We start from the raw sequence: 25,859 nt of genomic DNA on the forward strand, positions 1-25,859 counted from the left end.
GACGAGTGTTATAAAAAATAAAGTAGTTGCTGGTGAATATTTTGAAAAGAGAGGAAGACATTATTACAAACATCCCATTAAGGTACACAAGACAGTCATGGAACACCTCAGAATTACACTGTACAGGCCTTTTAATTGTGCTGGAGCAAAATGTAACATACAGTACTTTTACAATCTATACATAAACAGCGAGTAAAGTGTATCAAAGTAAAGTGTATCTGCATCAATAATTCACATCACATACAGCTTAAAAATTAAAGTCCTTGGTTCTAAAGAAACTGAGGAGTGATTGAACATTTTTCCTTTGATGCTGATATTATATGGCTAGACGTGATATTTGTTTTATGTCTATTTCAAAATAAAACATCTATTTTCATTGTTTCTTTAAAAACTCGTGTTTTTCTTCTCAATGTTAGAACTTGCTACTAAATTTTCCAATAAAATTTAATCATTACCGGATTGTCTCTGAAAAGAGACAGATTAAAAATATAACCACTTATATAGCTATGAGAATGATGTTATAAGCTGTTATAACAACTTATCAATGAAATATGATTATATGTAATGATATTAGTTTCATGTTGTGAGTCGTTTTATTATAGTGCATGGCATATAATTCTTTTCAAAATTGAGACTGCCTATACGTACTCTTTGGACAGGCTTTATTTGGTACTTCCGGCTACTCGTCTGTCCTTTTGTATCCATCTTCAAAAATTAGGGTTGTGTTTTAAGGGGTTATCTCAACGGTTAGGGGTAATAATTTCTATAGATTAAATTTGTATAGTTATAGTTTTTTTTTAGTCAAGGAATTTAAATTCTTAGTAATGAGTGATCCCATAAATCTTTCTAGATTCGAAAAGTCTCTTGGATTATTGACAACTCGGTTCGTCTCACTATTACAAAAAGCTCCTGATGGTTTACTTGATCTTAAATCGGTAAGCTTAAACTAGATTATGTGGTTGTAAACAAACTAAGGTAGTGTTTTAATAATGTAATGTAATGTATTCTTTATTTTACTTTAAACCCAATGCCTAATTAATCTTTTAAAAATAAAAACATAACCTCTACAGTGTGAGGCTGTGGTTTGTTAGAGGTAGTTTTTTTTTATCAATAGTAAAATACTCATTAGGGTTTGATCATTGGTACAGTAGGTAGACTTTGATAACAGATAACTCAAAACCATCAATAACTAGATTATTAAATACTATTAGCCTAATCAATAATTTAAATTTCCCCTAACCTAGTTGAAACTAATTTGTAAATAACAAACATTAATCAATTCATAATCTTTATTGCCATTGGGGGGTAGGGTACAATAAGCGGACCCGGTTTTTTATATAGAAGAATGTAATCATCGATACCTAATATTCGCATCTCAAATCTTAGACTATCAATCGATATAAAGTATCTATAGTTCTCAATAACAATCATATGTTTTAAATTAAGATATGAATCTAATATTTACAGTGATCAAACAAATTATTATAACCAAATGTAGGAAAACTTAAGACGACCATATTTGCTCCTCTCACAGTTACAGTCGTTTCTTTCCCACAAATTTCACATAATTGGTTTTTCCGCACGAGTCCAACATGTTGAAGTCATGAAAAACATGTCTTATCATCTTCCAAAGCTATGTCGTTTTCTAAAATTGACTGTCATTTTTAATAATCAAATGTTACTTATATAAAATTGAAATATTACATTAAGAGTATTATTTGAAAGTATTTACAGCTATTGATATAGATTATTTAATTAATCATTAAAGATAATTAATCAGTATCGATTGATTATATCGATGGTTATGATTCAGTAATATCGTTTGCCAATTTCAATATAAAAAACCGGGTCCGTTTATCGTACCCTACCCCCATTGGATATTATTACCAGTGTGATACGCGGACCCAATTTTTTATATCGAAATTATTATGCCTATTGATATAATCAACCAGTAGTAATTAATTTGAACAATAACTAAATCATCTGCACCAACTGTACATGTATTTTTATATTCTAAACACATTTTTTTCTATAAATAACTTCTTTTTAATTAAAAAACATAGTTAATTTTAGAAAAATATACAAAATAGTATAACACTAAAAGATTATTTACTTTATCTCTCTCGGTTTCATGACGTTTGTTTGGTTGTTCTGTTTTCTTTACTATTTAAATGTCATTTTTCTGACCACCGGTCTTAATTTGATCAGTTGATTAATGGGTTGGTTCCTTTACTACTATATATGATATTACATAATTGTTTAAACTATTTCGTTTAACTTGAAACATTTGACTTGGATTTAGTATTTTAAATACATTGATATCGATGATTGTAATAAGTGATATAAAAACTGGGTCCACTTATACTCTGCCCTTGCCATTAATCAGTTTACCTATCATGAAATAGCCAGTCAAGTAATAGTGTATTGTTAGTAGTTTATGTCCATACAATAAAAGTTATGTTCCTCCTATTATTCATTTTAAAGCCTGTAAAGTCAGGAACTACAGAGGGTAGGGTACGATAAGCAGACCCGGTTTTTATATCGAAGAATATAATAATTGATACGTAATATTCGCATCTCGAATCCTAGACTGTGAATTGATATAAAAGTATCTATAGTCCTAAATAACAATCAATCATGTTTTAAATTAAAATATGAGTATATAGGAATATAGGAAAACTCAAATAAATAAGAAATGACATAAATAATAAATGAACCAGAACGAGATCGATCAAACAGGAAAACTCATAAATAATTATGAGCCACAATTCATATGGTTTATGTCATAATTATTGAATTGTTTATAATTATAGACACGTAATTATATATTATTACGTGTCTATGTATAATAATAATTATTATTGTTATCTTATATATATATATATATATATATATATATACACACGTAATTGTATATATAATAATACTACGATTATATGTATTATATTAAAGTGTTTACAGCTGTTAATACAGATTAAGTTAATTGTTCAAAATAATTAGTCAGTATCGATTGGTTATATCGATAGTTATGATTAAGTAATATCGTTTGCCAATTTCGATATAAAAGAACCGGGTCCGCTTATCATACCCTACCCATTGCAGATTGTAACAAATAAGTAGGAAGCATGGTGTATGATTTCATTCTTCCAGATTATGTTTAGGCGTATTCTCGTTTTTACCATTAACTAAATAGCAAATTAAATTTTTTCTGTAGTGTATCACAGATACTAATACTCACGTGAATGCTCTAGGAAGGTTCAAGAAGCTTTAAAAGTGTAATCCTTACAAACTGATCAATTAGTCTTTGTAAATAATGTATACATCTAGGTTTGCTAAGAACTCTAATGCTCTGTTATTTGACAGATGTTAGAATATGCTTGCCCCTGTCATCATATTAGCAAATTGGAGTCAATCCAGGAGTTTCATCAGGTTGATGGGGTTGAGGGTAGGCTTCCAATATGGCTGCAGTAAAACAAGCAGCCTACACCACAATCATATCATTGATATTCATGATTGTATAAACTAAGTAAATCAAAATGTCTAACCTAATTATGTTATAGGTATTTCAAATTACAGTGTAGTTCAATATTTTTATATAAAAAAGAGTGATAATTTAATGATGAATTTACAACTATCTAGGGTGTGTGTATTTATGAAATGTAACAAACAAAACAGTTTTACATTTTGATAAATGTTACTGTTGAACATGTCTGTCAACTTGTGACACAAATAACACATGTACATCGCTATTCTACTTGCAGCCATTACGCAAAGACCACACAAATAATTTCATTTTGAATGAATTTAGAACAATATTGCTATTCAATACATTAAAAAGAGCTGACAATAACTGATTGTAAATAACTACAACTAGATTTCTTTTTGTTATAGATAGTTTATGTATTTCTTATTTATAATATTGTATCCTGATTTGATTGTGATGGTGGCCGTTAACTATACTGCAGCTGATTTTACTACTGCAACTCTTCAAGAGGCTCTATGTTTTCCAAATCTGCAGGTTGGACACAGTATGAGTTATGTAAGTTATTCTCAAACTTGTAATTGGTGTTATTGATTGACATGAATTGCTGGATGTGGCTGACATAATTAGCCACTGGTACATGTTTATGTCCTCAAAGTCTGAGACTTTTACAAAAGCCGATCGGATTTGAGGGCTCCTGTCCTCTACTTTTCTTAGGGCTGAGAGGATATGCCCTTAGGAAGTTTTTCCTAACTGTAGTTATAGTAGGTCAACTTAGCCGTATGTGTTCTGCTGATTTTTCTGCTTCACCGCAGTCTGCGTTCATCAGTCTGGCTGATACCCACCTTCATAAGGTGTTTTCTAAGAGGACCATGTCCTGTCAGCATCCCTACAATCTTCCTTATACCCTCCTTAGTCTGATCAGAAGGGATGCCCACCCTTTAGCATGAGGAGAGATAACAATTTTTGATTGTCTTAATCCTGAAGCCCTACTCCAGTTAATGGATCTAATCCTCTTTTCCCCAGCTTTCCTGTTGGAGAAAGCTACTCCGCAACCCAGCTCTGGCCCTACTATAAGGATCTCTGTTGTTCCTTTTTTGGCAAGGGTATCTGGGTATCTGCTTTTTCATTACTGTGAATTCCCTCATGGCTCAGCACCCAACCGAGTGTTCTTGTTATAATTAGTTAGTTATTATTTATGAGCTTTTTCTATTTCCGGTTGTGATTGTTTGATTGTTATGGATCCTGTATTATGTATGAGATTGTCACTGTGTATATTAATTTTAATTTCAAACATGATTGCTTTTATGATAATACATGTATATTGATTGATGGTCTTGTGTTCTATATATGGATATTATGTAAACTATCGACAGATTATACTAATCAATTTACAAAACCGTGTCTGCTTATCATACTCTGCCCCTTTAAAAAAATGGTTTACTTAGTAGGCTTCATTTTTGTTTTATCAATGTAGTTAGATCTATTATCATGGTTTATTTAGTGAAATAACTAATTTTAACAAAATAATCTGCAAAGTGGCCTGAATGATAGATTTGTGTAGTAGGCATACTGTAAAAGTTAGTAACCAGGTAACTAAAATAAAAAATAATCTAAGATTTTTACATAAAAATGTTCATAATATACACCACCTTTGTCCCTCACAGAGTAGGGTATGAGAAATGCAACTGTTTGTTTCCAGCAAAATATACTGTCAATTCATATTGTTGTCAATTAAATGGAATGAAACTTGGTTTTATTGGAGGCGAAGTTAGGACTATTAAGTCCTCTCTTACACCTAACCTCAATACAATCTATAACATTAAACGAACATAAAAGTTATTTGAAAAGGACATAATAAGTGAATAAAACATCACTGGTAAACCAGACTACATCACACCTGCCCCCTATGCAATATTTCTCCTGTGAAACTCTTAATCATTGACATAATTGCATTGTATTGGTTTGAATTGTTTTGCTTTACAGATCCGGTGTCCGGTGTGCATGATTGTTCCCTGCCAAGTTAATTTGGTTAGCAAAGGCCTTGTCCGTTACAAGATAGGAGGTGAAATTGCATTGAAAAATTTCAGATTTATAGCTCTCATTTTGTCTGATAGTTATGCTAAATATGTGTTGCTATGTCTCACGTTAACACAACACATGATTGTACACAGTTTGTTTATAAATTTATTTATTCTGTGATTTTATTGTTGCCATCATGGTTACTAGTAAGACCAATATAAAAATGTTAGCAAACGCTCAGTTAAATACCATAGATACAGGCACCATCACCAAAGTCCGTGTTGTCTTTATAAGAATGAAGCTTCTTGCAAAATTTCAAGTTTGTTTCGAGACAGATTGTTCTCGAGAATTGTGTGAACAGACACAGAAATGAAATTTTCTTTTCTACTGAAAACTAGAATCCAGTATTATTGTACATTAAATCTTATAAAATGATCATTTATGATTGTTTTTTCAGGCTGCAGATGACTTAGCAGTGAAGCAGAAGAGAAGAATTTATGACATAACCAATGTATTGGAAGGTATAGGATTGATAGAAAAGAAGAATAAAAATGTTATTCAGTGGAAGTAAGTTGCCAAAGTTTTAAGAATATTTAACTAACTGTTATGCAGAACTGTAGATGAGAGAAAATAATATAAAAATTGTTACTTATCTTAAGTCTTTAAATTATTTATATTTTATGCATATAGGATACTTATACTTGTTCATGTAGCAACATTACACACAGTATTGTAGAATAATGTTGTACAAATAGTGTCAACTATAAAGAATATTTCACTTTAAGTAAGTATTTTTACAAACTAATCTGATAAAAGAGAAAAACTTTGTTGAAAGGTAGATGAGAGACTTAATCCATTGCATGTAAATAATACATATTGGAATTGTTAAAACAGTATATATTAGGTCTAATTGAAGTTAGTGTAATAATAATCAGTTAATTATATTCCTTCCACCGATTTATGGACAATGACAATAAATAATTATAATGTAATTTAATAGTGTTTACTAATGATTGGAAAGAGATTTGAAATTATATAGGTTTTCAGTTATATTAAGAAATGATCGCATACATCAGTGACCATTTCTACATATAGAAAATACAGGAATCGATCACATGTCATGGAAGCCTTACTTACTCCAGCTGTCTGCAGAAATTCTTGCTAGCCTTTTATATGTAGTCATAGTAATTTTATGATGCAATGTTAACTACACAGAGTGTTTCTAAAAGTATTTTGAGATTTTTAATTGGACAATTTTAGATATTGAGGAATTTTATTTTTACTTAAAAATCAACTTATAATTAATTAGAACAGAAAAAAAAAAACACCGGTTTTGGTTTTGTTAACAATGAATTAAGGCCTAATTTATTTTCTTGAGGTTGCAAGATATTGAAAATGAGAAGGATTTGAGATTACAACAGGGGATTTTGTCATGACAAAATCTACTGTTAATCAAAATTATTTTCAATATAAATACAACAGGGGAATATAGAACTATGGGATTAAATTTATTCAAATTGATAATTAAACTTTATTCCAAGAGCAGTGAATGAGTTCTCAGGGTGGTTGTTGATCGAGCTGGTAACAAACAAATTATGAGTTGATTGCTGAATTCTGTCACAAGCATGCTTGTTAAATAAAATGAGGCCCAATTGTTGAATTAAAAATGTCAAATTAATAATAAGATATTTCAATAATGTAAATAGCATTCATTTAGAGATAAAGCTTGTGTACTTTAAATAGTTTATGATTTGTAAATTTTGTTATTGAAGATGTTTTAGCAGAAAACTAACAAAGCATATTCAATTTCTAATAAAATTAACTATAACTCGAATTTATTAGTTGTCTAACATATTTTGTACTAAGTTATATATTGCTTTTACTACAAATTCCTTACATATTAAGATGAATAACCTTCGATCTTCCTCCAACAGAGGCAGGACAACAAATTTGTTTCACAAGTATTGACTCACAACAAAATATTTAATAATAATTGTTACTCATTATAAAAATTTGTCAAGTATCAGAATATTCTTCCAAAATCCAACTGGATTATTTAGAACAAGCTTATCAATTAATCACTAAGTCTAAATTACCTTTTGGTTCAAACTACAGATGAGTGTTGACAATTGTATTAATAGGTAATATAAAACAAAAAATTTTAATTAATTTACTTGTTCTGAATTTAAGTTTTATAAAAAATAAAACATGTTTTGTGAAGTACTTGATATTTTGTAATTTTTCAGTGACTTTTTCAAGAGCATTTACAGTAAAAAACAATATAAAAAACAAGTAAAAGAATAAAGAGGATAATAAACACACTAAAGATAGCCATAACATGGTATCCTAACAAGTAAATAAAATAAACAACCTTTATGCAACTTTTCTTAAACATAGATAAAGAACAAAAATTATCCTTTAGCTACGTCTAAGATTGAGTCCCTCTAATGATTTTGTGTGAAGAACCAATATGTTGGCTTGTTCATATCTTCTCAACAATCATATTTCAATAGCTTACATAGGTATGTTTAACACGTTCACAACGACGGCTTATTTCTTGACTTTTTTATTTGCCGTTGAATTTTTCAGTAATAATGGTTAAAATCTGTAACCTTATTTTTTATGTTAAACGTCTAAGTATAATGAGAAATGTATGTAGGCTTTACAATTTGGCATCTAACAAATTATTTCAATATGTTTTTTCAGTGTTTCTTTGTATACCCCAACGGGTACCTAAAAATTAATTTACCTTAAAAATTAATCAATTGTGTGTCCCCTACGGGGTACACAATAGTCTTAAGGTATTTATTTAAGCATGGGATCACATGTAACAAACCACCAAAACAGGCAAACAATAAAAATGCAATAAGGAAATGCATAGTAATGTGTACCCACATTGGGGGCACGACACACTTTACGATTGGATACACGATGGCAGTTGTAAAAGATCAATTTATTTGATATTCTTAATAAAAACATTTGTTAAAATAAATAGGTTATGAAGAAAAGACTTCTTTCTTTATTATAAAAATCTTTTGTGCATTTATTTTTCCATATAATATGATAAAAATGTACACCAAACACAATTTCTTAACTAGAGAATTTAGTAAAAAAATGTTAACACATTCGAGTCTACGCTCGAGCCAGACTCGAGCGCCATTGTTTAAAACCCCCGGCCGGCGCTCGAGCGTGACTCGAGCACAGCTTTGCCGATTGATATACGGAGTTGCTCGAGTGATATTCGAGTGCCGTCTGCTGCATTAGAAAGCCAGCTTTGATGGTTAGTTCAGAAAAATTCCGCTAGGCGCTACTACGTCATACCCGCTTGAGGCTTTTGTTTATCCACTGACGTGGCCTGGCGCGTCGTCAGTCTGTCTACGACAACAATAATTTTTTTAGCATTTGAAATGTTTTTGGCAATTAAAATTATTTGTAAATATGTATATAGTAAATGTCTTTAAAAAAAATTGAAATTAGTTGTTTTATTTATTCAAAAGTTAGTTTTCAAGTAACACAAGACATGCGGGAGTTTTTATTTTTCTTCAAAAAAGATAAGTTTTGAAATAAAAAAAAAAATAGTTAGATTTTATAGGAATACAGTTTTGCATATCAATTTAAAGAGGAAAGATAGAACTTTTCAAGAAAATATAATATCATATACATAATATTTAACAGTTTTCTAAAAAAAAAATCTGAAAACCAATTAATTTATGCAGACCAGGCTATAAAAACAGCAAATAGCAAGCCAGACTCCAATGTGTTAAAGTAATGCAAATACTGGTAAGATTATAAATGATGTCTATGGGTTTCCTGCTGATTCATTGCTAAAAGGCACATTAATATTTGTAAACACAAATCATTAAATATAAGACCATAATCAAAGTTAAGCTATTTTTCTTGAAATTTCATTTATTTCAATGACTTTTGTTACATAGTGTATGTTTTTGTAATGAAGACTATGTTTATTTTATATTTAAGTTTGGGGATTTTATGGAAAGTCATTGTCTCTTTATTTTGTGTTTAGAGGAACCATTACCTCCAATGGCAAAAATAAAGACCTGCCAGGAACACTCGGCTCACTGAAACTCGAGCTTTCAAACCTGAAGAAGTACGAACGCACTCTGGAGACTCACATACAGGTTTGACTGTGCTGTATATACCTAGACTCTGAACTAATCCGTTACATTACCCCAGAGGAAAGGTTCACTTCTGGCTGGTTTATACCTTCCAGTTGAACGTACACTGGCTACAGCACAATCACATTTCAGTGTCACTCAGAACTGGGTCACTCTAAAGATGTCCAGGAATGGCACATCACTAACTGCAAATGTCGAGAAATTGGGGGAGTGGAAAGGTTTATCAATGGGTCTAGTCTACTATGGAGGATGACTGTTGGAGTGGCCGGAGCGCCCTTAATGTTAGAGGCTGTTGTTAGCCTGGACATGAGGGAGTGGTGCCTCCTACTGGTTTTGACAGGAGAAATTGGACTTTGCCTTCTTGACAGGAGGTGGCCCCTACCCCCCAATCTTATGTATCCTGAATATCCTGTCACTCCAGGTGCAAGCGCTAAGGTCCTTTAAGCGCAATGAAAAGTTTCTCAACTTCTTTTCCTTAGTAAAAAAACTTTAAAAAATATATTTAGGCTACAATACTTCTGATTCATGGTTTATATAGATCCTATTGTATAGTATAATCAATACTAGTGGAATAAGTGTTGTTAAATTAGACAAGTATTGTATATTTGCTTAATTTTTCATGTATTTCCAAGGATAAAAAACTCTGAATCAGTAATAGTTGTAATTGCAACAGTTCTGAATATTTTTGTTGCTATCCAGTGTTAATAACATTTATTTTTTTCCCTGTACAAACGGAATAGCTATTGCAGTCTGGAAGTGGGAGCCAGATTGTTAGAAGTTTTGTTGTTGACTTCCATAAGAGTGCATGGTTTTCTAAAGAAGTATTTTAAGAAAAAAAAATTAAATAATTTTATTGCATTTTTTTAGCTATTTTAGCCGACACTTCTCATCAGGCACACAATTGAGTGCACTACAATGTTTTAGACATGATCTCTAAGCACGTAAAGCATCCGAGTTTTCTACACATAATGTAGCTATGGTAGTAAGGGTTAATTCAAGGGTTAATCAATATTATTAATTAATAATAATGTGAATGTTGAGTTAAGCTTCAGTTCATCTTCATATTTGTGCATCATCTGGAATCTGTATTTTTTATTCAGAGCTGACTTTTTTGGGTCTCTTCAGACAAATATGACTCCAGATTCCAGGAGTCGTCTGTGACAGCGTCACATTCCTGATGCTGCACTAAGAGAAAGGAGAACTGGAGTTAAACTCAACAATCACAAAAGACAACTTGTTTTAATTTATTTAGAAATGTCTTCCTTATTTCTAATTCTAGTTGATATTTGCAGTGGTGTCAGCAGAGTGTGAAGAATATAATGGAAGATGAAGAGAATATCAAGAAAGCCTATGTGCTGGACTCTGACATGGTCAAGTGTTTCGAGGACAGTGTTCTTTTGGCCGTGAAGGCCCACCCTGGCACATGCTTGGAGGTTCCAGTAGTTAACAGTACTGTAAGTTGACCCAGTCACTGAAGGCAGAAACTGGCCTTACGTTGATAAATTTCCCAAAATCCCCCACTTCTCTTCTTTATGAGGTCCTCAACCCTCTGAACATCAATTTACAGGCCTTTAATTCACACTAAAAAGATAACGGAATGAAGTTTTTCAACTTCGTTTGTGTGAAACAGATCTACAAACGAGGTTATTGTCATGATCTTAAACAAAAATACCCATAGTCTCATGGTACTTGCAGCAATAAAACAAATTTTAATTTGACTGGTATTTTTAAGGCTAAAACTATCTGTATATTGTAGGCCAAATTAATAGAAAAAACATTTGAAATAAATGTTGTATGCTATATTCAAAGCTTTAAAATTATTTATATGAACATAACATTCGAATACTGCATTGTAATAAGAAAAACTTATACATTACAAAGTATCCACAAGTAGGTGTGGTGCGATAGCAAACCAAATATTTCAGGAAAAGAATTTTTGGAGACAAACATTTTTCCTTGTCGATAGCCAATGAAAAGATTTTCCCCTTGTGCTTATCCCAAGATCCCTTATTTTTAACATCAGTTTGCAATAAAAATATATACATTGTAAATTAAATTGATTAATTTTTTCAGCACTCAAATAAAATGTTTTAAAGACAGAATAAATAAGTAATTTTTGTTTCTGAAAACAAACTAAAATAAAATTCTCAAATTTTAAACCTTTTTTATTAATTTGTTTAGCAACAACTAAAAATTTTGTTAATTTCTAATTTTAGTCAAATTGTTCAGTCAAACATTTTCTTCTAATTCAGTAGATATTGACCAAGCATGCATTAACCAACTCAGGTTGTGACATAGTCTCTAATGGTTTTTAAAATTAAATTAAAATATATTTATTCAAGTTTATTGAAAAATACACTTCAACGTTCAAAATATTAAATTTGTAGATAGAATCAAATCTTTGTGAACATTTCAAATTTTTAGTTGAAATTAAATTATTTATCAACCTAAAAAGTTAAATTTGAGCATTTAAAATGTTACAATACTATCCATAGACTTTAACTGTACAATAAGCTATACAAAAATACCACATAGACTATGAAAAAGCAATAAAAATTTGTAAATTAAAAATTGTTTCAAATTTATGATTGATTTGTATTTTAATTGTGTTTTATTATTTTAGGACAAAAAATCGGAGCCAAAGTATATGATTCATCTCAAATCTGTCAATGACCCAATAGAGGTGTTCTACCTGCAACAGGGATCTAAGCTGAAAGATGTTGGAAATCTTAATTCCTTGAGCGAGGTGAGAAATTAGACAGCTGTACTTGTGTCACTTTATGGTCTGTGTTGTATAGATTATTAAGTAGGATTATTTTTATGGTGGCTTTTAACTCTCGAAGTGCTGTCACCACACAATGCGAGGATAGGTAGATTATTATGGCAAGTGACATAACAGCCATAATAATTTATGATGTGTCTCAATGTATTTTATATAGTAATAGACTAGAAAACTTTATCCACATGCCGTCTTAATTGCCTCCTAAATGCTGTCGCTAGACAACAGATGATTTTAGCTCTGCATATCGTTGGCTGGAATCGTCGTTTCTTACAGGAGTTACTCTTTACGTGAGTTATTTTGTTGTTCTTGATAACTAAAGTAGTTTTGCCATCCCTTTAGTGTTTTAATTACCATTCTTCACATTTTTAATCATAATATAGGTCAGAAATATATTAAATACTAACAAGGATTTTTCTGGAATAATTTTTATGTGCGAGTCACTTTTTACACCAGTTATTTTGTTGTTCGTTACTAAAGCAGTTTTGACTTTTCTTTAGTGTTTTACTTCATATTTTTAGATTTTCTTATCATAATACAGGTCCGAAACGCCTAAACTACTTACAAGGACTCTTTTTGGATTCTACAAAACTCATCTGTAATTGTGTGACTTGGCAAGATTTTTAGGACTTTTCAACGGATAAAATCAACACATTTTTTGTTCCTGTGCTTTTTCCTTAAAAGTAAATGTACTAGTTGTATATAATTTTTGTATTGTAATAAATTTGTCTTGATAATGTTTTAAAGAAATCCTAATTGGTTCGTACCAATTTGGAAGGTGGTTGGAAAAGTTCAATAATTTTATTGCTTCATAACTTCAATTCAAACTGTTGTCCTTTTTTAACACATTCGAGTCTACGCTCGAGCCAGACTCGAGCGCTATTGTTTAATCACCCGGCTCGAGGTGACTCGAGCACAGCTTTACCGATTGATATACGGAGTTGCCCGAGTGATATTCGAATGCCGTCTGCAGCATTAGAAAGTCAGCTTTGTTGGTTAGTTCAGAAAAATTCCGCTAGGCGCTACTACGTCATACCCGCTTGAGGCTTTTGTTTATCGACTGACGTGGCCTGGCGCGTCGTCAGTCTGTCTACAACAATCATGGAGAGGCGCGCATTTCAAAAAACAATGGAAGAGGGCAGTATATTAGCTGAATTAGAGTTAGATACGGACTCTGATATTGTTGATGACACCGATGATGATCCGGATTTCAGCAGGTTCTACTGCAAGGACTGTAATGTGGCACTCTGCGTACCTGACTGTTTCAAAGAGTATCACACTAAAAAATATTTTGTGTGATTTTTGTTTAGCATTTGAAATTTTTTGGCAATTAAAATTATTTGTAAATATGTATATAGTAAATGCCTTTAAAAAAAATTGAAATTACTTGTTTTATTTATTCAAAAGTTAGTTTTCAAGTAACACAAGACATGCAGGAGTTTTTATTTTTCTTCAAAAAAGGTAAGTTTTGAAATTAAAAAAAAATTATTAGATTTTATAGGAATAAAGTTTTACATATCAATTTAAAGAGGAAAGATAGAACTTTCAAGAAAATATAATATCATATACATAATATTTAACAGTTTTCTAAAAAAAAAAAAATCTAAAAAACCCATTAATTTATGCAGACCAGGCTATAAAAAACAGCAAATAGCGAGCCAGACACCAATGTGTTAACATTATTGACTGTTGTGAATTGTGCAAAATAAATATTTTTTAATGTTTTAGGATTTTTATACATTTACAATTATACAGTGATACAGGAAATCAATATCACTGAGTTTCAAGATCTGCCATTTCATCCCTTACTTAGGTGGATAACTAACCTAACACTTCACTACATTCTAGATTAAAATAAAGAGATCATACCAGTGCGTTGTGACAAGTAGAATACAATGTTTAGTTGTCACTTCTGAAAAAACTAACAAAATAATTAACCCAAAAAGGTTAAACAGCATATAGAATTTTAATAAACTAATGTGGAGTCACAGTTTGTTTTTGAGAGTTTATAGAGATTGTTCAATAAAAGACCCACCTGTTCTCTGATTTACAGCCATCTTGTGTTTAAGATGACTGCTAGCAATGTTCTACTGACTTCTGGTCAGTTTTTAGTGGTTAGTTATTGTGAACAGACATAACTTGTATTATTTACTTTAGCTTTTAATAAGAAGTGTTTGTTTCATGAAGTGCATGTCTTATGGATGTGATTCCTAATGTTCAATGCATATCACAACCCTCTGGTATGATTTTTGTTTATTTTGATTTAGATTGTAGTTGATGTTAGATTAGTATTTCACCTGAGAAAGTGATCAGATTGCAGATCTCGAAACTTAGTGGTTACTGATTTACTGTATCATTGTACAATGTATGGTACATATACATATACATTTATATATATATATATATATATATATATATATATATATATATATAATTGATTAAAATCTTTTTACTCTTCAAGTTTTCTATAAAACTCATTTTTTTCTTGATCAGACAGAGGAATCAGACATGAAGGAGAGTGAAGTACCTGTACCTGTACAACCTCCAGAGGAAAGACTAAACAAAGAAAAAAGAGAGAATCTAACAGAGGATATGATTGAAGCTTCTGTGATATTAGGAGACATGTGTAAAGGTAATGTGTAAAAAATAAAGTCAAAAGCGACTATCAATATACTTTTACTGATTTTGTTTATCTGTTTAAATTATTTTTTATTCAAAATAGCACTGTGGTTTTTGTATGGAAAACCAGTTTTTATTGGATTATTTAATTATAAAGCATAATAACAAAGCAATCAAAATTCACCTACCAAAGCATTTTATTTACTTTATAATGATTTTATGTGAAACTCCTGAATAATTAGGTGTCTGGGAGATTAGATAAAACTGTTACATTCAATTGTTTTAATTAAAGTTATAATTAACATTTCATTTACTTTCCATAATTCACTTTTGTGTGAAAGTCTTCGAAACAAGTTTCTATATGGATTGGGACCTGGCACTTTTCATATAGCCATCTTGTTTCAGACCTTTACTTTGTAGATGCACATACTTTGCAGGTACTTGTTGGATGCTGTTTGCATGGGGTTGGTATGAGCATGGGAAAATGTGCTCATTGTTTAGTTTGAAGGCGTAAGTTTGATGCAGCGAGAGAAACGCTGCCAGCAGTACTTGGTCTTGTCTATCTACCCCAAGTATGCCTTCATTATACTCTATTACACACATTGGTTTCTTTACCTCTTCCTCTATTTTACCTCTCTTTTTTATTTTAGATACTTTCATATCAATATCTTTGTGGCGGGTAGTTAGCATATGCACTTATTTGCAGTCACTCCATTTTATGGGTAAAATTACCCTTCCAGAACGTTTTATGGCATCTCTGTTTTTTACTTTGGCTTCTTTAAAGGCAACTGGCATACATTTACTACAACACGGTGTAGGCATCTTTATCTAAAAGTTTGGAATGAAGAAGAGATGATGAGTATCTGTTATGTAGGTGCACCCTTTACAATAAAAAGGTTCCATTAGGTCTAGAACCACAGCCTCACTTGCCAACAGGTCTAATTCTTTATCATCTCTTTTTTTTATATACTGAATTATCCCAAGCTTAGCTCGCAGCTGTACAAGGGTTTCATCAAGAGCAAGGTACTATTTTGGTTCAAGCATATACAAAATTTTAGTCTCTAGATACCTTATCACGAGTCTAGTATTTTTTAGTTTGTCATTGCCAAGATTTTCTGTTTCTTCATTATAGAAATGAAGGAAGCAAAATATGGATGCAAATTGATTGTATGACATAACAGTTGAAAAACTGGGGTCCTCGTTATTGATCTGTGTGTACAGTACTGTTTTATATTAGGCTTTTTTATTTCATCATCATCATCATCAGACGTTTCCGTTATTACGGGTCGTCGTACACAGCCTCCTCCACTTTTGTCTATTCCAGGTCTCCTCTTCCTCCACCTGTATTTTCTGTAGTCCCCTTCTCTCTATGTCTTTCCACACTTGGTCCTCCCATCTTCCTCTCGGTCTTCCTCTTGGTCTTCTTCCTCCTTCCTCCTTCTCCAGTGCTATTCTAGGCATTCTATTATCTCCCATCCTCTTCACATGCCCCATCCACTGTATTCTTCTTCCTTCCATTGTTTCTTGCAGTGAAACTACCTTCAATCTTTCTCTGGTTATTTCGTTCCTTATTCTATCTCTTCTTGTAGTCTTCTCTATCCCTCTTAAAAATCTCATTTCTGCAGCTTGCAATCTGCTTAAATCATTTTTAGTCCACGTCCACGTCTCTGCTCCATATAATAAAATTGGTTGGAAATAAGATTTATACATCAATACTTTTGATTCTTTCCCAATGTTCCAACTCCACACAATCTTCTTCACCATATTGAAAAACTTTCCACTCTTCCATATTCTGTTTCCTATCTCTTCTCTTATTGTGCCCCTATCTGTTATGATACTTCCTAAATAACAGAATTCCTTCACCTTTTCAAGTCTTTTTCCTTCAACTAACACGTCTTGGTTATTTCCTTCCCTTCTCTCTATTTTCATTACTTTACATTTTTGTATGTTCATCTCTAAACCATATTTCTTCGCCACTTTTGCCCATTTGTTCAACTCTCGTTCTAACTCTTCTTCCCTATTTTCCCATATCATTATGTCATCCGCATATGCTATTGTCTTAAGTTCTTCTGCTCCTCTGTTTCCTTGTACCTCTAGAATAATTTCATCCATTATAATATTGAAAAGGAAAGGTGACAATATGCTTCCCTGCCTTACTCCTCTCTCTGTTTTAAAAGTTTTCGTATATTTTTCTTCAATTCTTACCCTGTTTTTACATATGCCGTACAGGTTCTTTATTCTTTCTACTATTCCCTCACGCAATCCTCTCTTTCTCATACTCTCCCATATCCTTTCTCTCAGTGCTTTTTTATTTGGCCCATATTTATGTAAAGTGCAATATACAATAACAATACAATCTTTATTTACAAATTCCTTAGAGAATTGTAAGGGCGTCAAAATATCTTTTACAGTTGCATAATATATATAAAAGTTTTAGTTGAGTTCAAAGAATTCCTCCAATGAGTAGAATGGGTGATCTTCAAGCCATTTTCTTAGCATGTGCTGGAAGTTCTTGCCTTGAAGTTTCCTTATCTCCGGTGTGGTAGGTGGTTGTGCAGTTTTCTTCCAATGTAGGTTGGTTTTCTCTCGTACAGTAACATGTGGTGGGTCGGTAGGTGATATAGTTCAGCACCCCTTGTGTTGTACTGATGGACATCACTGTTTTTATGAGGGTTTTCATTACAGGTGCTGGAGATCACTGCTTCAATATAGAGATTCACAACAGTCAAGATTTTAAAAGTTTTAAATGCTGTTCTGCAGCTGTCATTGTAGTGTAATTCTGCTAGAGCTCTGATGGCTTTCTTCTGAATTTTAAGGACTCTCTCTAAGTTAGTCTTTGAGGTTCCACCCCACACAACCGGACCATAGCGGAGATGGGACTCAAAAACTGCAAAGTACCCAGTCCTGGCAGTGTTTGTATCACAAGAACTTGCAATGCGTTTTACTGCCAAAGTAGCCAGTGTTAAGCTTTTTGCATAGGCTGTCCAAGTGAGGCACCCATGTCAGGTTTTTGTCTAGGGTAACACCCAGAAATGTAGTATGATTCTTCATTTCCACATTTGGGATGTGTTCAACTATCTCTGCTCGCCTTCCAAAAGCAACTTGTAGTGTCTTTGTAGTGTTTACTGCCAGATCATTTTTACTACAGTATTCATATGCTTTTTTTTTTCTGAAGTGAGACAAGATGATGTTAGATTTTCTGACTTGGAGTTTTTTAGGACCAGGGTGGTGTCATCCGCGTACATAAGAGTGTGACATTGATTTCCTATGTACTGGGGCATATCGTTTGTGAAAAGGATGAAACAAGACTGGGCCGAGGACTAATCCTTGTGGTTACTCCTCGGTTGACTGGTAAAGGGACCTGACTTGGTTTTTCCTGTTACCCCATTTGTTGTTTGTTTGAGTTCAACTAGCTGACTTCGACCCATGATATAACTTCCGAACCACTTTTTAGCTGTTCCTGTTATTCCAAGAAATTCTAGTTTTTTGCAGTATGAGCTCGTGCCCCAGGCAATCAAAGGCCTTACTGAAATCGAGGAATATGCTTGTTGTTAGTTTACCTTCTTTGAGATTGTCAATTATGGTTTCAAACCATGTCGATCGTTGCAGTAGTTGTTGATTTCCCCCTTAGGAATCCATGCTGTGAAGTTGTGATTAAGTTGTGCTGTGTACAGTACTGTAGGAGTCTTTTTTAGGAAAATTTTTTCTATAACCTTGGAGAATGTGGAAATAAGTGATATCGGTCGGTAATTACTAACTTCCTGTTTTGATCCACATTTAAATTTTGGGTATACTATGGACACTTTAGGTTTGTTGGGAACTCTCCGGCTTTGAACGATCTGTTAGTTATATTTACCAGAGGTTTAATTAATTCATTTGAGCAGAACTTCAGCATTTTAGATGAGAATTCATCAAAACAGCGGAGTTTTTTGTTTTTAATTCCTGAATTGTGAATTTAACTTCTTTCTCTGTTGTGGTAGCTAGTGTAGTCATTGAAAAAAACATTGTTTGTAGGATATGGGTTGGTTGGTAAGTTTGAGATTTGTTGGTTCATATTAGCTTTTTTTAAGCGTGTTTTCAGCCACATTTACGAAGAAGCTATTAAAAGTGTTCCGCTAGCTTTTTAGAATCTTTGGCCAGCTCTTCATTGATTTTTAATTCTATTTTTTTACAGTCTGCTGCTTTAGTTGTTGACCATGTATTCTTAATTACGTCCCATGTAGCTTTTGATTTGTTATCGGCTGTATTGATGGTTTGTGGAAGCTTCTTTCCTCAAAGTTTTAAGCCTTAGGTCTTTCATTTCGTCTGTATTCACCTCCCTCTATTTTTCGTCAGATTTCAATATTTTTTGTTCCTGTAGGCGTTTCAGTCATTTGTTTCTTGGCATAATTATTAGTCTCTGTGCATAAGAAATGCCAAAATTCATCACCTAAATATTGCATAAAAATGTCTCAATCAATCAATATTCTTTATTAAATATTCTTGGAGAATAGTACATCGTCAAAATACAAAACAAGTGCAAGCGTAATTTGAGAGTCCATGTTGCTAGATGGGTTGATCCTCCAGGAACTCCCTTTCTTTGTAGTATGGGCGATTCAGCAGCCATTTTGTGAGAGCTGTCCTGAAGGTCTTGATAGGTTCCTTCTTTAGGTAGTCTGGTAGGTGGTTGTAGAAGAGGGCTCCTTTGTAGGTTGGTTTTTTTTCCAACAGGGTGAGGTGGTGTATCGGGAGGGCAAAGTCGGCAGCGTTCCTTGTGTTGTGTTCATGCAGGTCTTTATGTCTAGTCTTCTGACTGAGGACGGCATGTGTGACTACTTCTCGGATGTAGAGGGATATTACTGTAAGGATTTTCAGCTCTCTGAATGCTTCCCTACAGCTGCCTTGGAATCCGAGGTTTGCAAGACATCTCACCGCTCTTTTCTGGTGAATGAGGACTCTTTGTAGGTTATTGTTAGATGATCCTCCCCATACTGCTATACCGTACCTGAGGTGCGATTCAAACAATGCGTAGTATGCGGTTTTTGCTGTCTCGAAGTTGCTTGCTTGTAGTACTCTTCTTATAAATAACATAAGTGCCAGAGCAGAGCTTCTTGCAGAGCTGGTTGGTGTGCTGCTTCCAGGAGAGTTTTGAGTCCATTGTTATGCCAGGGTATTTAGTCTCAGTTAGTGTGTCAATTCTGTCAATAGGGATATTTATATTCTGTTTTTTTGTTCTACAATTTTTTCAAAAACTTTTGAAAACGTTGGTATGAGAGAAATTGGTCTGAAACTACTTGTGTCTGTTGTTGGGCCTTTTTTATGTTTTGGGTAGACTTTAGAAAGCTTGAGCAGAAATGGAAAAATTCCTTGGCTTAGTGATTTGTTAATTATATTTTCCAATTTTCCAACTCAGTTCTTTTTTACAGAATTTGACAAGTTTAGCGGATATTTCATCAAAGCCTAATGATGTTTTTGGTTTCAACATATCTTTTGCCTTTTCTATCTCTTCTTGTGTAGCTTGTTCAAAGTGAAACTTAACATTTGCAGTTGAGAGGGATATTTCCTGGTCACTTGTGTCTGGGTTAATGCCGTTGTCTTGAAGAGTTTTTTCAGCAATAGTAACAAAATAGTTATTGAAGTGATTTGCTATTTTTGTAGGATCTTCCATAGTTCCAATTGTTTGTCACAAGCTGCCATTGGTGGTCAGTTTCATGTTTTGAGCTTCTCTCTTTTGTTTACGACTTGCCAGAGTGCTTTTGACTTATTGTCAGCTCTGCTTATGAAGTAAGATGTTTTCTCTTTCCTTAGGTTTTTTAGCTTTAGGTCGTAGTCCTTCTTTCTAGCTCGTGTTTCAGCTTTAGCTTCTGGTCGACCTGAGCAGAGTTCTTTTTCCAGTGCCTGTGTATATAGATTTCGTAGTCTAGTACACTCGTCATCCCAGCATGGGTTTTGTTTGTTAAGCTTTTTCCTGGTTAGTCTAAACAGGGCAAGTTTCATTCAGGGTTGTTTGCACAGTTCTATGAAATTGTTCATAAGACGTGTTTGCATTCTCTGCCAAGTACACACTTTCCCAGTTTTGTTTTTGAAGTTTAATTTTAAATTGATTCATTGAGTTGGTGTTAAAAATTCTTCTTTTTCATTTAAGGGCACAGGTCTTTCTCCTTTTAATTTCAATCTGGCTATTTGTGCTGTGTGGTCTGATAGTCCTGATAAAACCACTGAAGTTTCTATGTGTTGGTTTTCCATGTTCGTACATATCCAGTCTATTGATCTTTGTGTCTGGGGTGTGATTCTAGTGGGAGGGAGAGTCAATCTGGTTAGGTTGAAGGAAGTCAGTAGTTCTTCAAGTTTTATGTTTTCGCTGTCAGCTTCGTCCAAATTGTTTACGTTAATATCTCCCATTATCACTATTTGTTTTCTTGTACACAGAATGTCCTTTAGTTGGTCTGACATGATGTCTATTGCCTGATCTAGGTTTGAGCTGGGCGGCCTGTAGACGCCCAGTACGAGCACGGTCTCTTTTTTGAGTTTTACTTTGAAGAGAGCGGTTTCACAGATTAGCTCAGATTTTTCATCGCTTAGTTTTAGGAGTTTTATATGTCTTTCCATGCCTTGTTTGGCAAATCCTGCTACTCCTCCTTTTTTATGTGTTTTCCTTGTGAAACATCCCACCAGAGAGTAGCCTTCTATGCGTGTATTTTCCAACTCTTCCTGTGTGAGACCATGTTCTGTTACTATGATGAGATCTGGTTGTGATTCATTAAAGAAATGTGCTAACTTATGGGTCTTTTTTGGCAGCCAGTTTATGTTTTGGTGGGCAAGAGTAAGTTTGACATTTAATTTTTTTATTTTTACTTGTATTTTCCTGTTCTCCTCTAAAAAATATTTGTTGTTTTTACTTCCTCCTGAAGTGCTTGTTATCTTTGTCAGTGGGGAAGTGTTCCCTGATGATTTTTGAGCTTCTTTAATTTGTTTAATGAATTTTTTGTAGAAGTCTAAATAGCTATCTCCAGGGTTAAGTTTGGTTGCAGTTATTGGAGGAGACAGAGTAACTTTGAATTTGTTAGTTCTGTGGTTGGTGTCTGAGCGTTCAGCATTGGTGCTCTGTTGTGGGACTTGTTCGCGCTGAGCTTCAGGTTCTTCCTGCTGCGTTCTTAAGTGTGGCTGGTTTATAGTGTTGCAATCATCCCTCAATTTTTGGGCTTGTAGGGATATGCTAAAATAGTTTTTCTTGATTCTATCCGGTGTCGGGGCTAGTTTTTTTCTGGTCATTAGCCGGGTTTTGTTTGGAGTCGATATTGTGGTTGTGTTCAAGTTACAGGGGACATAATCTGGTTTGTTAAAATACCTGAGTTGTTCATGAAGATTTTTAATAGACCGTCCATTTGTTCTTCTCACTCTCACTTCTGCTAGTTCCTTCAGAACGAGTTTACTGGTTTTATTACTATTTAACATTATTAGGTTATCCTCCGTGATCTGTTTTCCAGTGGTTGTGAGGTCCTTAGTGAGTGTGTTAGTATTTAGATTGTTTTTTATTTTCTTTAGCTGCTCTATTTCATTTAGTAGGTTCTTAATTTTAGCTTTGTCTTTGGCAGTAGCTTCCTCTCGGTCTTGGTCCTGTTCCTCGAATATTCTTTCCAATTCGTGTCTCATCTGTTTTTCTTTCACTAATTTGCTTTCCATGTCATGGACTTTGTCTACAAGTACATCATACTTTTTAAGGAACATCTCCTTCTCACTTGCTAGCTCTTCTAGTTGTAGTTGGTAGTTTGGGAGACTGATTTTTGCGTTCATTAGTTCTTGAATTTGCAATAATAATTTTGAGCTTTGAGTGCTGAGTTCTACAGTTTTCTGTTTTAATTCTCTATTTTCCAGTAGAAGCGCATTTCCAACCTCTGCTGCAAGAAATAATGAGGTTTCAAGGTCGCAATCTCCTGTACTTTGTGCACTCACAATTTTGTCTTTAATTTCTTCTAAGTTTGGGGTTTTGCTCCTTCAGATATGTATTTTTGAGACCAATTTTTACAGATCCATGAATTGATCTCTTCTTTACCAAGTTTTTTCAGTTGTTTTTCCGTCATGTTAATACAGATTGCATGGTACCACAAGTTGCATTCTCCAGTACAAAGTATCCCGGAGTATTTAACTCCTATACTACATGTGCCACAGGGGTATTTTGGAGTGTTGGAGGTTGTTAGTGTCATTTTAATAATAATACTGGTATTAGATGTAAATTATAAAAGTTTAAAATACACTGTTCAATTATTTTTCAATACACAGGTCAAGCATAAAGGTAAAGTATATTTAGAGAGTTTGCACAAATAAAATAAAAACATGCATAGTCTGTCACTACTGTATATATTTAATAATGGTCATGAATTATTGGAGTCGAGCAGTAAGTATATAGCATGCAAAGATCTAATCTGTGGCCCCAGTAATACTGCTGTTTACATTGGTGATTGACAGCTGGTAGATAAGAGTCTAGTTATAATGTTGTCTGCAGCTGCAATGTTGGGCATGTTGGGTTGTGGTTGGAGTGACAGTTCTCAACAGGAAATGACTACTGTAGTCAATCTCAGGTTGTTATACATTGATGCCTTCTGTATTCCAGACAATTATTTGAAACAGTCTTCCACACAACAGTCTGGTTGTTAATTAATTTCTGCCAGAAACTTTTAGTCCTCAAAATATATCTATTTCCCAGAAATTCAAGTAATATTTTAAAAACAGCCTGGTATTTTTGGGTTGCTTTTTTGTGGTACCATATGGTTTACACGTGGTTATTGGAGGCTATTTTTGGTACATTAAAAAACTTTAGGTCATGTTCAAGAATTCTAAAATCCACAGTGGCAACCTTACTCTTTCTTTCTGATACTTTGTCGAGAATTATATGGAAATCAAGCATTTTGTTGAAAATTTGGTCTTTATAATTATTTATTTTCTAGATATTGAAGATGTATTTTAAATGATAAATTATTAATTACAATGATTCACTGCCAAAAAGGACTTAAAATACACAAACTTAAGGGAAAACCATTGTTAAAGAGTTTTTAATTACTAAAAAAAGACATTCAAATATTTCATTGGAAAGAGAGTTGTAAGTATACATGAAATGACATGTTTCATTGTCTTTGCAAGGGGAGTTGTCATTTTAAAATTAGAGCTGTTTTTTTTTTAGTCTTAAAAATATTGAATATGCAAAAAAGCTGTCGATTTTAAGATACAATTCAACTGTCCTATACACTATCATTCCAAGATTATAGCAGGTGGAGCTGACTTGGTCACCACCGTACATTCGCTCGCACGCACGTGTGTGTGTGTATGTGATTAGGCTCCCAGTTGCTAGTCTCTTATATAATTTACTTTATTGATTGATTTATTTTTAACCCTTTGCACTCGAGAGTAAAATTTTTGGTCACTACCAAAAACTCGGGCCTCTATTGAACAAGTACTGGCGAAAACCTCGGAGCCCTTTTTATCAATTTTGTAAAGGTTTTGTTAAAAAGTTGTAACTTTTTTATTTTAGCAGATAGAGTTATAATTTTGGTTTTGTTTTATTTCTCATGAAATTCGATATTATAAAAAAATATATATTTGTAATTACCTTAATTTTAATACCTTTTTTCACTTATAAAAAAAAATTTTGTTGCAAAAACTTTTACAAAAGTTAACTTTTAGCTGTTATAACTGAAAAAAATTGCATTGACATTATATAAAGTATTATCACTTCTAGGTTCCTTAAATAATTGTAAACATGCACATAAAATTTCATAAACTTACCTCTATAAACAAAAATGTTGTAGGCAGTTTTGTAATTTCCGACAATTTCCCCAAATAGTGAGTTATTTGTCAAATGATTGAATATTTACTTTTTTATACCTTTTTATGCCTGTAATACCGGTACTTTGGGATTATACCGACCGCACCAGTATGAAGAACACAAAAATATAAATTTATAGAAACAAACATGATAGAACGAAAAAAACAACTCTTTAATTACAAAATTACAAACTTACAACGATTATCAATGGGGTCAGATTCCGTTATATGCCCCCAACGATTAAACCTTTTTCAATGAACTTAGAACATTATAAAACGATGTAGTTGAGTAACAGAACTAAAATCAACAAGCATTTCCAGGTATTATGATCGGTATTTTTGTCGCTGTTATCTTATCTTTCTTGAGAATCCCGATTGCGGCAGGCCGCGCGGCTTCACATGATTATTTAAGTTTTTTGCACGGTACATAATTGCCTTTCCATTATAATTCAATTTATATTTCAGATCAGCCCCTCTAGAATTTGATATTTTACTGATAGGTACTATCTCGAGGGATGTTTTTCTTTCGTTGACATCAGCGCGCTGATAGCCGGAGGCACTCGCATTTTGGGTGGCGGAGTGTGATCAAGAATAAAAACAAGTTTTGTGTGTTTTTCAATAAAGAGTTTAGTTTTTGTTGAATTTTTGTGTTTGGAGAAATGTAGGGGTAAAACACGGAAGTACAACAAAGCGACGCACCAGCTGAACGGGCGGCGAGACTCTGCAATCACATTATCTACTAGACCGCTCGACTTTGACCTCTGTCTAAGGATGGGGAGGGGTTTGCGATAAGACAATTCCTGTTTTATATTGACGAAATATTGTTCTACGCTAATCTAGTAATCAGTAGAAGCAAAATGTCAAATAACGATTCATGTCTGGGTGTGGTCGGTATAATCCCAAAGTACTGTAATACTTCCTCCACTTTCACTTTTGGCATCGTCAGATGATTCCGAATCTGATATGTTACTGACAAAAATATCACTCAGATCGTCAACATAACCTTATTGACTGAAATAACTTA

The 25,859-nt window shown here is 33.2% G+C and overlaps 1 protein-coding gene across 1 annotated transcript in view; it reads left to right on the forward strand.

The window, feature by feature from the left end:
- Positions 1–688: 688 nt before the first annotated feature.
- LOC124367674 (transcription factor E2F4-like) overlaps positions 689–25,859 on the forward strand; it is a 29,215-nt gene continuing 4,044 nt past the window's right edge. The window contains exons 1-6 of the mRNA XM_046824690.1: positions 689–935; positions 5,961–6,070; positions 9,528–9,642; positions 10,932–11,093; positions 12,263–12,385; positions 14,912–15,050. Of these exons, the coding sequence (XP_046680646.1) occupies positions 825–935; positions 5,961–6,070; positions 9,528–9,642; positions 10,932–11,093; positions 12,263–12,385; positions 14,912–15,050 (760 nt within the window). The 5' untranslated portion in view covers positions 689–824. The remainder of the gene's footprint in view (positions 936–5,960; positions 6,071–9,527; positions 9,643–10,931; positions 11,094–12,262; positions 12,386–14,911; positions 15,051–25,859) is intronic.

This window comes from Homalodisca vitripennis, chromosome 8, assembly GCF_021130785.1.
Source record: "Homalodisca vitripennis isolate AUS2020 chromosome 8, UT_GWSS_2.1, whole genome shotgun sequence".
Lineage (NCBI taxonomy): Eukaryota > Metazoa > Arthropoda > Insecta > Hemiptera > Cicadellidae > Homalodisca > Homalodisca vitripennis.